The sequence below is a fragment of the Pseudorasbora parva genome, chromosome 8 (genome assembly GCF_024679245.1).
Source record: "Pseudorasbora parva isolate DD20220531a chromosome 8, ASM2467924v1, whole genome shotgun sequence".
Lineage (NCBI taxonomy): Eukaryota > Metazoa > Chordata > Actinopteri > Cypriniformes > Gobionidae > Pseudorasbora > Pseudorasbora parva.
The window spans coordinates 30,675,916-30,692,134 of record NC_090179.1 but is presented as its reverse complement, the minus strand read 5'-3'; the positions used below and the strand labels follow the sequence as shown (position 1 = coordinate 30,692,134).

The window sequence follows — 16,219 nt, the reverse complement described above, 5'->3', positions numbered from 1 at the left end:
TTCACGGGCTCTGTGACTGCGAGAATTGTTTCCCGCCGAGTGTAGAGGGCCGGGGGACATAGAATATTGGTGCTTGTGTACAGGCGAGCGCATTTGTGTACGGCTCGTTGATTGTGTTCCCAGCCATCTGAGTGCAGGAGGCTGGGGAACATTTGGGAGTGATTGAGTGTAGAGGTATATGCTTTAATGCTGGCACACTGCCTACAGAGAAAAGACCCTTTTTGTGATTCATATGGGTCGCCGTGAAAACGGCGTTTGTATACAGGCGAGCGCGTTTGTTTACGGGCTCGTTGGCTGTGTATGTAATGTGCCCAACACCCTGGTTGAAGGGAGCTGGGGAACGTGTCAGAAGAGAGTGAGCTGGTAAACCGGCCAAAGCGGGTATTATCCACCTTCATTTGAGCCTCTGGCTAGGATGGCTTCGACGGCTCGGGATTCGACACATTGCTGGGTCGGGAACCTCGACGTAGCGGCGGCTCGTAGAGCGGGTCCAGGCTTAGAAGCCGTGTGAGACCGGGTTGCTGCCTGGGTGGGCTGGTCCAGCTTTAGCGTGATGGCTAGCGGAGGAGCTGGGACGCTTGGGCGGGAAAAGTCGCGTTGTTTGTGGAGCCTTTTTCCCCTCGGTGAAGCGTTCTGTGAACCCTACCACGGAGGGACCGAATAATCCTGAAGGCGACATGGGCGAGTCCAGGAAAGCGGTTTTGTCCGAAGGTTTCATATCAGTTAGGTTGAGCCACAAATGTCGTTCCAATACCGTCAAGTTGGCCATGCATCTGCCAATCGCCTGAGCATTGGCCTTGGTCGCGCGCAGGGCCAGGTCGGTGGCGCCGCGTAGGTCTTTCAGGGTCTCGGTGTCAAGGACAGACTCATCCAGGGAACGGAGGAGTTTGGCCTGGAAGACCTGAAGCACCGTCATAGTGTGTAGCGCTGAGGCAGCCTGGCCGGCGGAGGCGTATGCTCGACCGGCGAGGCCGGAAGTAGTGCGGCATGCCTTAGATGGGTGTACAGCCTTGGACTGCCATCCCCTGGTGGAGGGCGGGCAAAGGTGTGCAGCGACGGCTTCCTCGAGGGGAGGAAGAGCGTGATATCCTCTTTCCTGAGCGCCATCGACCACCGAGAGCGCGGGAGAAAAAGAGGATTTGGCGCGGGATGAAAATGGCGCCTTCCACGACTTGGATAGTTCTTCGTGGACTTCCGGGAAGAAGGGAGCGGGCTTTTGAGTGACCGGTTGGCGGCGGTTCTGGAAAAACCACTCGTCCAGCCTGCTTCTCATGGGCTCCTGGGGTTGAGACCAGTCAATACCGAGGTCGTCCACGGCCTTAGTGAGCAGGCGCATAAGCTCAGCATCAACTGAGCTTTTGCTGTCAGTCGGCGTCGAAGTAGTGTACTCCGAGACGTTGTCCGAACACCCGCTTTCAGATGCAGCAAGCAAAAGGCTGTCATCCTCCTCTTCCAGTCCGCCGAAAGAGACAGTAGCAGCCGCGAGACGAAGGGCCCTCTGCTGTTCCTCGGTAAACATGACGGGTGATGAGTCACGCGGGGAAATGGCCGGTGTGTACTCGTCAGAGCGCTCCGAGGGCCTCTGGTTGCAGCGTTTCTTCTTTGGCGGCTCGAGAGGCTGAGTGCAAGGGACAGGATACGGGTCGAAACAGGCGAGGCGAGCTCGAAGGGTCTGCAGCGCCATTTCATCGCACTCCGGGCAGCCACCAAGGGTGAGTGCGGCCTGTGCGTGGTCTCGTCCTAGACATGAGACGCAGATAAAGTGCTTATCCTCGTCCGGGAGAAGACCTCTACACGAGGCGCAGGAACGAGACATTTTGCAACAACGTCTTGGCTCTTTTGTGAGTGTTTAGTAACAGCAAACACACGGATTGGTGCCGGATGGCGCAGCTGGAAGGCAGGCTGAAGGCGGAGAGTACGACGTCCTCAAACTGCAGAGTTCCGCGCTGGGTGCGTGTCGACGGCAAGCTTCAATATAGACCTCAGCAAGGTGAGCCGCTGAAGTACAAATAATCTGATAAATTTGGCGAGACAGGGTATTTTATACCCCTGGCTATGCTAATTCTGCTGCCCCCTTTGGCGGGATGGATTTGGATTTGATTGGTCCTTCCCGCCCAGCGGTCTCGCCATAGGTTCCCTGCAGTTGCAGCAACACAGCCAATCAGCACGCAGCTGCTTCCTGCTGAGAGCTGTGCTTTTTACACGGCGTTTTACATGTTTAAAAAAAACATGTTTATTAAAAAAAAATGCTTCAAAATCTCGAGGAAAGGAAATCCCCCCATAGCGTTTAACATAAAGAGAGAACTTTCGAAAGGGAGCTAAAGTTAAAAAAAGTGAAATCGCTTGGGCTGAGAGAGAAAACGGCTCAATCATTCTTCACAAAGAAAATGTTATATTGCGGAGCTTTCTTTGCTGTAATGTTAGCACTAGTCGCATAGCCTACAACAACTAACTGATTCTATTCAATAGGTAACGTTTTTCACTACAGAAAAAAATATTGTATTTTGGGGGGCTTTTGTAAATGTGACATGCATTCAATGTCAAATAATCTAAAAATAAAAAAGTAGGCACTTAAAGGTTTCTAGTGATAGACATATTTCTCATGCCAGGCTAAAGTATTCGCAGTTTTTTGTTCCTTTTTTGTGTGCACGTTAGCTAGAAAGACGTTCAAGGAGACGGAGACAGAAAAGCGCATCCTGTTGTTTTCTTTAGTTTTCAAACGCTTGACATTTTGTAGTAATTTTTAATGAACACAGATAAAATGCCTATAAATAACAGAGTAGCCTATTTCCACTTCTGAGGGAAAAATCCAAGTAATCGCACGCACAGTTCTAGCACTGCCAATTTAATATCGCAGCCTTTTCATTATCAAAATAAATTAGTCAACCAAACATTGGCCTATACAAAGTCCTGCAGGTTCTGTGTTATGTTCACAGCTGGTGAGTGCGAATTTCAGCACAATGCTTCAAATAACAGCCGTGACAGATGAGATGTGTAGCTAAACTAAACGGTTTATGATACGATTGATGTTTTAAACAAGCGACAAAAAAATCAGTTTGCAAACTGTATCTGCTCACCTCACTCAGCTGTATTGGGGAATACCGGTATGCAGATCAGGAAGGAGAAGGTGATGCAGATAAGTAGCAGGTATTGTGCTTTTTAACACAGATGTGCATGCTGACAATAATTTTCATATGGGCCCAATATTTCTAGCGACGCCCTTGCATAATATTTTTTTTTTTATCCTATTGTTTACTATATTTATTTTTCACTGTCGGTTTGGGTTTTGTAGGTTGTAAAGACATTAAATACTTTGGCGAAGTAACCATGTTTTTCCCTGAAAATAATTGCACACGTTAGAACATTCCTCAACGCATCAGAATCAAGCATTCAACAGCACTGTAGGCAGTGGCACACAAAAATCAGTAAACAAAATACTAATAAAGCATATTATGTGCAAAAAAGTATATTATCCCTGAATATGAATGCAACACGCTTAAAGGTGCACTATGTAACTTTTCCGTCCGCGCCTATTCTAAACAAAGGTGTAATTGGATGACAAGTTTGAGCGCAGAATCTTGGGACATGTGGTCTTCACCTCACAGCCGGTGGAAAAGAATCGGGATGGGACTCGGGCAGAAATCATGTTGATGGATGCGTTACTGTAGTGTGAAGCAGAGCAGGACTGAGTGTTGTGGGAGCTGAGCGAGGCCACTGGAGCGATTGTTAATGTGATGGGCAGTTCGGTCTGGACTCGATCCATAGAGGAGTAATTATCTCCGAACAGAAACTGTTTGGACCAATGAAATCATATGGGCTTTAGACGATGATGGACAGATGATAAACAGTAACGTAACCATGCATGTCATCAAAGGACTGCATTTGGACTGGACTGCATTTATATAGCGCTTTTAACAGACCCTATGGCCATCCAAAGCGCTTTACATTTTGCCTCACATTCACCCATTCATACACCGACGGCGATGTCAGCCACGTAAGGCGCCATCCAGCTCGTCGGGAGCAGTTGGGGTTAGGTGTCTTGCTCATGGACACCTCGACACTTGGTCAGGTGGAACCGGGGATTGAACCACCAACCTACTGGTTTGTAGACAACCTACATGAACCACTGAGCCACTGCCGCCCCACAGGCTCTAGGCTCAAAGGCTCTAGGATTATAATTATTCAAATCCTAAACGGAGAGCTTGTTTGTATATGCATTCACCTTCACTATTTCTCTCTGAAGGGGTCTCCGGAAAAAAAGGCGTTTGGGGGCTAAAAGGTGTGTTATTTTGGCAAGGTTGCCTGCTAAAATTCGCCTTCATGTGTAAGGCCGCCCAAATCGTCCCAATGGAGGCTAACGATCGGCGGGTGAAGGTCGATGCGCGTTCGATCTTTTCAGCTGGGCAAAGGAATTTTATTCAAACTTCTCTTTATCTGACTCCATTTAATCATAATTTTGAATTTAGGTAAGAATGCCAAATGGTTATTTGGTCATTATATTTAATAGTTTAACTACACATTTAGGGGGGGGGTCCTTGTATGGGCCGTACGGGCTCTTCTCCTAGAAGGGTGCGCGCGCGTGTGTGACTAGAGCAAGAGAGGAAATGCAGACCAATAAACACTCGCTCAGGTGCAGGTCCAGTCGTCCGTGAACACTTATGTCGTTATAGTCCGCGCCGCGCTCCACTTTATTCCTATGGGTGAGGTCGAGCGACTTCAACGCTTCAGCACAGCATTCCGGGAAGGCAGCGCTGCATTTGAACCGATTTGAACGCAGAAATGACGGGAAGCTTCACAACATTGCTTCAGTCACGTCGCAAAGTGGATTTCCACGGTCACTGCTGTCACAGGACTTCACCAAATCATACCAAAGGTTCGGTCCTGCTTTGGAAGCAGCCGGTGAGTAAAACTGCTTCAAATGTCTGTGCTGTTGGCTATCGTCGCGTGAGTAAACATCAGTAAACGACACGATCGGGTGCTTCGTCATTCAAATGCGCTAACGGACTCCATTGTTGTTCCATGTATAACGTTACACTAGTCTGACGTGCAAAAACCGTTTTGCTTGCTACTGGTAAGGTTTATTTGGATACAATAGTCCATAAACCGAATCATGTCCTCATAAACTGCGAGTAAAGACACACAAATGTTGACAGGCCACTAAATACAGTACATACCACAGAGACGGACGTCCTGCTGTTGCTGTTTCTCCGGTTCAATCTATTTCAGCCTCCGAATGATTCTGGATCATATATGTATTAGCTGTATCCGATCGATAGCAAGGGTTTCTCCACGCTTGAGGACGTCACCGCTTTGTGCGCATTCGTCATTCTTTAGCTCCGCCTACACCATATACCTCCAGGCGCTCGTTTTTTTCCGGAAAGACTCAGTACAGCCTATATTTCTTTTATAAATATAATAAAACTAAAGAGTTTTCTGAGATATGAAGGATGCAATACTACTCTTTAGGTACTCAAGATTGACATGAGATGGAACTGAGATGGACTGAAACTGAGTGTTTCACCTCCCCCTTTAATTATTCTGTTTAACCCTTTGTTGAAATAATACCCAACCTGAATGATTCCAGAGCAAGTCAAATCAATCAAAGTGTAACAATTTATTAACAGTCAGGTAAATGTATAAAGCCAATTACATAATCAATTCAAAGGTAATCCATATATAACATCAAATACTCTGAAGTAAAGAATGAAATATATACCTGACTTCTGAATGAAAATTACATAATGCTGGATTATCTTTAAGACGTCCAGCATTACAGGCTGACCTGTTTAAATTGTCAAGCCCTGAGCTCTTTGCAACATTCCCTTAAATACCCAGAAACAAATGTAAAAACTCTTTCAAATGTAAACACGAGTTCACAATGGGAATTTGCTTTTAAACAAGTCCTATAGACTTGTATTGATGCAATGGCCAACTGTCTGAAAGCCACACCCACCATACTAAGACAAGATATCTCTAAACTCTTAAAACATTGATTATCTTTTTGGTTAACTTCTGTGGGGATGAGATCTTTGTACCAGTCGCACTGAGACATTTCAAACGATATCAAACACATTTAATATTGTATCGTGTGGCTTGACATAGAGATTCGGCGTGTATTTTCAGTGATCCCAGCACAAGTGAGGGAAGGAATTGGGGGAGAGGGGGTCATAAGGGAAAGATGTAGATTAGCTGATACTGAGGTGAGACTTGCGTCTCCAGTGGTGTGAGGGACAGTTCAGATGTTAATTTCCTTTATTTTCTCAGAGAGTCCTTGTTCCTCATTTAGACATTTCGGCATCTACTAGTTTTTTCAGCCTTCCACATGCGTATATATATCACATAATAGTTGCTTCAACACGCGGACATGGAAAACAACCCGCGGGAAAAAATGTGGAATTGGCAACAGTGCAGTTGAGCTCTGTTGACATTTGACAACTAACGTTATGCGCCGCTCCGTTGCTCTGATTGGTTGTAGGTCTATCCAATTGATGTCTTTCCTGGTTCGGTTGAAACACGCCCCGTAATCACAGCCCAATGGAGCAGTATCAGACTCATATTCTGACTAGAATTGAGTATGACCACGTCAGGCTAGAAAAATAATGACATCTTTCCGCGGTTGAAACAACATTTCTTTTGGTGCTCATTCATGTTAATTTGATGTCTGCTATCACCAGACCAAACTCAGATTGAACATTGGTTTGGGGAGTCTGCTCTGTATTTTCCAGTATATTCCTGCACAACCGGAGGCTGCAGTTTCAGGACCCCAGTTTCAGGACCGCAATTCTAGGACCCTCATTTTTTGCCACCTACAGAACTAGATGATATAGCGGTGTGCAGCAGTTTCAGGACCTCAGTTCTACGACCCAGGTGGTTTAGTTAGTAGCCTACATAGTATCAAGATATTTAATCTCAGGAGTATATTTTATGTGATTTTTTAAAATTCAAAATGCATCAGAGGTTAATTACAAAGTGTGTAATACCTGCTTTGAGTCACAATTTTAAATTTAAACAGATTTATTTACACAAAATATAAATGAAAAATGTATATCATTCTTTAAAAAAAAAAGAGTTGAGTATCTTCAAAATCTTAGTTTTTTGAATTACTGTATATTGATTAATATTTAATTAATGTGCTGGCTAGATGCATTATAGTCATAAAAATCAAAAAGGATTTCATAAATCATGGTCACGCCACGATCAAGAACATCATAAAACTACCACACATATTCTTAATTCGTGTGAATTAATTCTTAATTCATAGTTAGCAGCTCACTTTAGTACATTTTGTTTCGTTTAAATGTTATAAAATAAAACCTGATTGAATATCGGTACTCACAGTCTGATCGGTGTCCATCGTCCATCTTAAATTAGTGTTTTGGTGATTCAATTCGGTATGTGATGCTGTCACAAAAAAACTAGGGTCCTAGAACTGCCGTCTTAGAACTAGGGTCCTGAAACTGCAGCCTCCGGTTGTGCAGGAATACCCGTCTCGTATTTTCTACTGCACAAAATGCGTGATAAACGAGCATTATTCAAATTACTCTATATGCAGTTGGATAGTCCTTCAACCCACCAGACCACAAGAGGTGTGATCAACGGGCAACGACCCAATGCTTCGCTATCCTTCATCGTGTTAAACCCGCCAATAGCGCACCAAGTGGATAAGCCAGTCTGTGATTGGCTCCTGCAAAAGTGTAACAGAAGCAGTAGGAATGAATGTACAGGAGTTGCAGGGTGAAATCAAATCGCCGGCAGATCAGGCTGGGTTTACATTACATTACCAGTCTAGTTAATTTGATGAATATCAATGAACTAGAAGGAAGAGATGATAGGTTCACGAGCAGCTTTAAAGGAACACTTCACCGGTTTTAGAAATAGGGCTTATTCAACTTCTTTCCTACATTGGGCGCAGAGATATCACGCAACACATTGCGATTGCTCAACAGCCGGAGTACATGAGGTTGAGAGCCGTGATATCTCTGCGCCCAAGTAGCAGTGCTTCGCCTGTGCTTCCCCATAATATAGTCCCAAGTCAATATCTGCCTATAGGAAATCGCCTAGTCTTAATCTGCATTGCTATACTTGTTGTGAATATGCAGGCCACAAGAAGTAATTAGGTGTTTTTTGTTTTTTTTAATAACTTTTGCTCAGGACATGCTAGCTGGCAATATAGGATTCCATTCATTATGCTAAGCTAGTGGCGACCCTGCCAAGAAAGAAATGCATTTGCCCTCAAATCTAAATATAGAAAAGAAGTTGAATAAACCCTATTTCTAAAAACAGTGGAGTGTTCCTTTAACTGGGGCGCTACTTTTACTGATATATTTTTACTTATATTTTATATTTAATATAAATATAACTTTTACTTTTATACTTTTACTTATATATTACTTTTATATATATATATATATATATATATATATATATATATATATATATATATATATATATATATATATATATATATATATATATATTTTTTTTTTTTTTTTTTTTTTTTTTACATGGTGCACCTTTAATTACACGTTAAGTGTTTTTAAAACATCCCCACACACCCTGGAAATATAATCTAACCATTATCAACATCAAGATCACATATGCCTGTTTTTTACAGACATGGGTTAGAAAGAGGCCTTAGTTTAATTACGACATCTAAGTAGCTATTATAAATGTGCCTTTGAAAAAAGAAGAAGAAAAAAAAACATAACTGGTGGTGTGCATCTTGAGATAAAACATGTCAGTAACAAACAGTTAACTGGAACCATTGACTTCCATAGTATTTTTTTTCCTACTATGGAAGTCAATGGCTCCAGTTAACTGTTTGTTACTGACATTCTTCAAAATATCGTCCCTTGTGTTCAGCTGAAGAAAGAAATTCATACAGGTTTGAAACAACTTGAGGGTGAGTAAAGGATGACAGAATTTTTATTTTAAAGTGAACTATCCCTTTAAGCCTTGTCTGTGAAAACGGGGGATGAAGTTTAGGCTACTTTCGACTGTCAGTCAATGAAACAAGACAGATTGTGGCTTTAATTATGTGCATCTATGCTCACCAAACTTTTGATTCTCTATTAGAACATTTTAATTAATGTGTTAAGCAGAGCGTTCAGAGTTCGCTCTCAAAGGGTTCCTCTTCTGCTGTGATTTTCACATGACCCCGAGCTCACTCATTCTCATTCACACTTCCATGTACGCTCTCGCCCTCTCACTCTCATTCACTGATTCTGATCACAGATGAGGCAAGAGCCTGATTTTCAGACAGCTCACCACACAAGAATGCTCACAAATTACGCAAGCGGAGAAACTGTTTTTTCCACTGTTCTCCAAATCAACAACCACTAAATATTTCTCTTACCCAACTCAACTAAGATTGTTTTGTAAGTGAAAGGAGTTTCCAGTAGTTAGAAAAATGCCAATTTCACAAGTGATGTCTGCCAAATGCAGTTCTGTTCAATTGAATCGGTTCCTTTTTATTATTATTATCTGGAATTATTATAATGAACAAGTGAAAAACTATGGTATAAAATCACTTTTTCAAAATTACATAAAGCACAAACAGCCTCCACTGTTAATGACGTATTTTGCAATGGCAACCAAGTTAATGGTGGAATTGTGTTATTCAATAAGAGCCCCCACCTTTTTTTCCCTCCTGCATAGATACCACAAAATCTCATCTAAGCACTTTTCAATGCTATTTTCAATTTTATCATTTCATCTAAATTTATACATTTGTGAGACTTAGTCATTAGAAAGTTTTGAGGTTAATTTACCTAATTTTGTGTTTCTGGAAAATGTATTTATTATATTATAATATAGTTATTTAATATTTCTATGACTGATCTTTTTTGTTATTTTGACCAGTAAATAAATGCTCTAAATTACAATATTGTTATTTGGGGAAAATGTTGTCAGTAGTTTATAGAATAAAACAAAAATGTTAATTTTACCCAAACACATACCTATAAATAGTAAAACCAGAGAAACTGATAATTTTGCAGTGGTCTCTTAATTTTTTCAAGAGCTGCCTGTATATATTGCCAAAAGTTTTGGGATGTCTTCCTTTACATGCATGAACTTTAATGACTTCCCATGCTAAATCCGTGATTGTCATGAAATTGTCCAAAATGTATTGGTGTGCAGAACCATTAAGAGCTCCTTTCACTGTATCTAAGGGGCCAAGCCCAACCCCTTTAAAAAAACAACCCCAGACCATAATCCCCCCTCCACCAAACTTTACACTTGGCACAATGCCGTCAACATGGCTTTACACCACAGCATCCAATGCTTTGCATTGCACATTCCATGAAGCTCTCTACACACTGTTCTTGAGGTAAACTAAAGGGCACACGAAGTTTGGAGGTCTGTAGCTATTGACTGCAGAAAGACTTCTGTGCACTGTGCGCCTCAGCATGCGCTGTCCCCACTCTGTGATTTTATGTGGCCTACCACTTTATGGCTGAGTTGCTGTTGTTCCCAATTGCTTCCATTTAGTAATTATGTCACTAACAGTTGACCATGGAATATTTATTAGCAAGTTTCACGAATGGACTTATTGTACAGGTAGAAACCTATCACGTTAGCATACTTGAATTCACTTGAGCTCCTGAGAGCAACCAATTCTTTCACAAATGTTTGTAGAAGCAGTCTGCATAGGTGCTTGATTTTATATAACTGTGGCCATAGAAATGATTAAAATACCTGAATTCAATATATATATATATATATATATATATATATATATATATATATATATATATATATATATATATATATATATATATATATATATATACACCACATTAAATATCTTTGCAAAACATCTTTTTGTCACCTCAGGAATATAGCCAGACGCCGTCCCTCACTCACCCTTCATGATGCTGAGAAACTCGTTCATGCCTTTGTCTCCTCAAGACTGAATTCATTAATATTCACTTGTGTGTGCTTATATAAGTATCATTATTCATTAAAAATATTAGGATGCAAGTTATTAACGGTTAAAAAATGTACATTTAAAGAAATCTAGTGTTTGATCATTATATCTAAATATTTATTAGGATGCAAAGACTGCAATACTTTTTTGAGGAACTAGATTAGATACATATATATTTATTAAAGAGCTGTAAGGCACCTACTGGGTAATGGCATTACAAATAAAGATTATTATTTTTTAGCCACAAAATTACTCTAATTTGCCTCTTTGAATTGGAATTCTCTATTTTAATCTTAATTACTACACTAATTGTAATATAAATAATACAAATATTAGAAGAAAAATATTTTTAATGTATATTATTCAATAAATATTATTGAACTAAATACTAAAATATAGAAATATTTATTTAATTGAAAAATAGTTACGGTGTATGGTCACATTTGACCATCAATGAGTATGAGTGTGACTGGCTTATGTAACGTAAACCAGTCAGTAGGCCGATTAATCTCAAATAGTGAAATAATATTCCTTTCTTGATCTGCGTTATTCACTCTCTCTTGACTTGACATTTGAAGGGCGAGTGTATGTGTGCGCGGTTCACGCTTATATCAAACCGATCGGACGGGCCAGGTAATGCAAAAATATTAGTCCAATCAATCGCGGGTGGATGAGAAATAAATCATTGTTTGTTTGATAAAGACTAGCCCTGTGGAGAGAATCATTCCGGTTGCCGTTTTCAAAACAATCCCTCATGTGAACTGATAGTGGAGCGGAAGCTCATTAAATATGCAAATCTTCTCCAATCCTAGCCGTGGGCGTTTACTTCCAAGTCTCCAGTGCAGCCCATCAAAACCCAGCGTTTTGGAGAGGCTCAAAACCAGTGTAGAAAATAGCCTATTACTAATTAGTTATAATGTTTTTGAATGAAAGAACCACAAAAACGTCATTAGTTGACCTCAGGCAACAGTATAATTTATTTTTATTTTTAAAAGCTAGTTCATGACACTTTAATCTTCAAATTTAAAAAGTTTTCACCCCCTCAGCTCTTAACGCAATATATAGTGTTAGTGTTTTAGTATCTATGCAGTTATAAATGACTGTTAAAATAGCTGCTGTAGCTTTAATTTTGTTGGCAACTTGGCTCAAGGAAACTCAACAACAATCTTTTTTTCATTTACTGTCCCCATGACAGTGAATCTTGGTCCTTTGCATTGTTTGTCTTGTAGAAAGTCAAATGTAAAAGTGCAACCAGAGATCCACTGTACTTCCTTAAGCAAAAATGCATTATTGATGCAGGATGTCTATCATTTTTCAGTAATCCTGGATCGTGTTCAGTATGTTTGATCAAGTTTGGCTAAACTCTGCAAGACGGTAGATCTTGAATAAGCAAACCTTAGAGTATATTATTGATGCTGCACTAAATGCATGCACTGAAGTTTGGCCTCTGTCATGATATATTTGAGATAATGGAATGTAGATGAAATGAAATCTTAATAACAAGTGACATCAAAAAGAGGGATGAATTAGACACTTAAACACTTAAATGCTGATGAAAAAAGTCCTGCCTTGTTTTTGTCCAGTTAACATCACATCAAATTTGATTACAGTTGAGTTTCAGGAAGATAAAAGTACTTGATTCCTAAAAAGATGCAATGCTAACGGTTTGATAACTTTATTCAATTTCTGTATATTGAAGCCTAATAAATGTTAATTTGTTATTTAATTGAAGTGTAAATTAAATGTTATTTCATTGAAATATCAGTTGCAGTATTAGTATCAGTGATACTGGCCTTTATTAATAAAAAGATGCCATTAAACAAGTATTAAAATTATTCTGCCTTTGTTGTTTCGATTTTGAAATTATTACATTATAAAATATATTGAAAAATTAAATATTTTTTAATTGCGATTAATCACAAAAAAGTGGAAAAAATATCTCCTGAATTTATGTGTACTAAGCATGTCTGCCAATTTACTTGGCCTCCAAAAACGCGGTCATGCACATGAAGATGTGTACGAGTGAGATTTGAAATGTGCTATTCACACTTTAGCTTACAGTAAAGCTGGAATGACCATCTGCATGAACAAGTGAACAAAGTATTCATAAGCAATCCCCTGTAACCATAGTGACACTGACTAAACTAATATTAAAGATGGTACCGTCCATAAAACTGTTAAGTCTTCTCAAATTTGAAACGCACTCGGAGTCGCACACGAAACTGACGGGAGCTCTGCTGGAAAACAGTGATTGTGTCTAAAACCTTCAGATGACACCACACAACTCATATCTGCAACTCTGCGATTCCACACGTGAAAACCAAGACTAGCCATCTGCGCAGTATGACGTGACACACAAAGCCCAGAGATGTTCCGTTCACACTGCATGGCTGAAAATAATGCTGAATGAAATCAGAAACTTTACGCGTGCGACTTTGGTTACAGAATGCGGTTGTCACTGCAACAAACAACCTCACTGTGTGTAAACGGAACCGTATTAAGTATCAAATACTGTACTGACACTTGTATTGCTGTGTGAACATGAAGCAGAGCCATCAAATGCATAAAAGTGTGTGCGAACAGCCCTTAAGAATGTGATTTGTGATAGCAAAAATCGACACAGAACGCATGTTCAATAAATCTTTTTTAATCTTAACAGCACATTAGCTTATGTGTGGTCAACAACCATGAAGGTAAAAGTAGAATTGTAGGATGGTAGAATTCCAAGGAATGGTGTTCGCCAGCAGGTGTGATTATGAAATGGCAACACATCCACTAATCTGCTCTTTCTGAACTATTCATAAGAAATATTGCTATTAATACTTTTCAACGGCATATACTGATTGACCAAAAAAATAAAATAAAAGCACTGTTACGAAGTTGTCCAAGAAGCTCCAAACTCCACATGGTGGGGTTATTACAGGAACACTTCTGAGGGGACTTTGGTTTTGTACCTTTGTAAAATCTGGGTCTACATATGTCCTGTAACAATACAAACAGAAACAGAATCAAACTGAAAAACAAAGTTATTAAAGACCAGTTCACCCACAAAAGAAAATCAGTCATTATTTACTCACCCTCGGGTCGTTTCAAACCCCTATGGGCCACTTTCATGATTGTTTATGGTGCTTTTGCATCTTTTTTTTGACACTTGGAAGTGTTTCACCTAAGTCAGCCATTCATGATTGGATCAACATGATGGAGAGTAAATGCAGACAGAATGTTCATTTTTAAGGTGAACTATCCCTTTAAGATCTTAACTTAAAAGAACGAAGAAAAAGGCACACGGAACACTATCACGTTAAATACACAATGTGTCGCATTTTGAAAGCACTTTCAACGTTTTCTAACCCCTACGTTACACAAAACAACCGCTAAGTCGCGTTCTCTCGGAATCCTTCTTTGAGAGAGCGCTGGCTCGCGGGGAGCACGTTATTGGAAAGAAATACATTTTTCTCTTATTTGACAAAACTAGCAGAGCAGGTTCACCTCACCCATCTGCCGTCTTCTCAGCTACATTAACTTAAGCTTCCTTGACAAAGTGCTCCAGTATATGATCTGCCTTAATGCGTGTTCTGTTACAAAGCCCCGAACCTTGCGACCAATTTGCGTCATGATCGTTCTCTGACTGTAGAGTATCTGATATCTCAGTTTAGTCACAGACTGTCATTTCAAGTAGAACAGATTTACTAAGTGCTGCTAACAAAAACAATTTCTGTTTTGTCTGTCGTAAATGCAATGAATTGGCCGAACCATCCAGTGTCTTGTGAATAAACGTGAATGCTTGATGTGTTCTTTAGTGTAAAGGGGTAAATACCACCAAAATAATAATTGAATTCTCTAAATCAGTTAAATGCATGCCGACATCGCCCATGGAGGTGATAATGTCACCTGACATACAAGAGTCATGACTCATCCCTTCACAGTGCACCAATGAGTGCAGATTCTGAAGAACTGCAATATTAGCACACGAAATAACACTGTTGCGGTTTGAGGAGAACAGATAGTTATTTTCAGGGCCTTTCGGATGAGCGTGAGGAGGGAATCCAGTGAAAAAATCATCAAAAAAGAAAAAGAAAATCACAGCTTCGTCCACAAGTATCTGTGGATTTGGACTTGAGCCGCTTAGAAGTTGAGAAACATCCGTTGATAGCAGTTTTTGGGTGGTGCAGTTACTACTTATGGCTTCGTTTCAGTTCTAAATGAATCAGTATATTGCTTCAATATTGCCATGTGTTTTTAACTATCATTGCACTTAACTAGTGTGCACGACTAGTCTTTTTGTAATCAAAGTCAGATGCTTCGATTGATTTTGTTTAGTACAACACGTGTCAATATTTAGTTGTGCTGTCGAGCAGGCTCTGTATTGCAGATCTAGGCTGTCTTTGTGCTACATATGGCGCGTAGCGAGCAGCTCCTATCCTGCGGTCGGCTTGAAGGCAAGGAGTTGAGCCCCCGACGCAACTGGCCCGAACGCCACGCCATCCGGCACTCTTTTGTGAGAGAGCAGCAGGTGGGACCACTGGAGAACGAGGAGGGAGGTAGGGAAGAGTTTCGTAAAGTATAAAGATTACAGCTCACGTTCGCCACAGCCTAAACGCCGAACGTACAAAACTCAATCCGTCCCTGTGACGTCATCTCATCCGTCAATTCATCCGTAGTGAGTCAGATAAAGGTAATACTGGTTATTCGAGTCTCGACTTAATTCACCAGTACGAAACCGTGCTGAGGGTCCACGGTCTCCATCATTTCGCTGTCCAGAAATGGGTCGGCCAACGCCAGCCCTTCGTACCCAGCCGCGCCGCCCTCTGCGGGTGGAGGCGGCTGCCCGGGATCAAGCGGATAGTCGTATTGCTCCGGGTACAGTGCTTCTCCTGAGGGGGAGTGGCTTGGATCGCAGGCTGAGTAGGTGTAGTTGAGTGGTTCGTGCTGTTGGTGCTGCAGCTGAGCGGAGAAGCTTTGTGGTAGAGGCTGCATCTGAGGGTAATGTCCCAGGTAGGGTTCATACGCTAGGGCTTCTGGGTTGGGCTCCATTAGGGGGCCGAGTGGCTGTGCATGTGCAAACTGAGGTGAGGTCTGGGGGTTCTGCGACTGCTGGTGTGCTGGTGCAATCAAACCCTGCGTCTGAGGTGGGGCTCCGGACTCCTGGTGGCCCATGGTTGCGTAAGGGTCCTCCACAATATGCATCTGGTTAAAGTATGCCTGCATTTGGGATTGTTTCTGAAGATATAGGCGTTTTTGTTGCAGCCTGCAAATCAAACAGAAAGGGTTTAATAAATGGATCACTGG

The 16,219-nt window shown here is 41.1% G+C and overlaps 2 protein-coding genes across 2 annotated transcripts in view; one reads left to right on the top strand and one right to left on the bottom strand.

The window, feature by feature from the left end:
- The first annotated feature begins 1,762 nt into the window (after positions 1-1,762).
- LOC137084556 (zona pellucida-like domain-containing protein 1) overlaps positions 1,763-16,219 on the top strand; it is a 71,676-nt gene continuing 57,219 nt past the window's right edge. Inside the window, exon 1 of the mRNA XM_067450845.1 lies at positions 1,763-1,990. Coding sequence (XP_067306946.1) covers positions 1,882-1,990 — 109 coding nt within the window. The 5' untranslated portion in view covers positions 1,763-1,881. The remainder of the gene's footprint in view (positions 1,991-16,219) is intronic.
- Positions 13,562-16,219, bottom strand: part of sik2b (salt-inducible kinase 2b) — a 38,795-nt gene continuing 36,137 nt past the window's right edge. Inside the window, exon 15 of the mRNA XM_067450843.1 lies at positions 13,562-16,178. Within this exon, the coding sequence (XP_067306944.1) occupies positions 15,632-16,178 (547 nt within the window). The 3' untranslated portion in view covers positions 13,562-15,631. The remainder of the gene's footprint in view (positions 16,179-16,219) is intronic.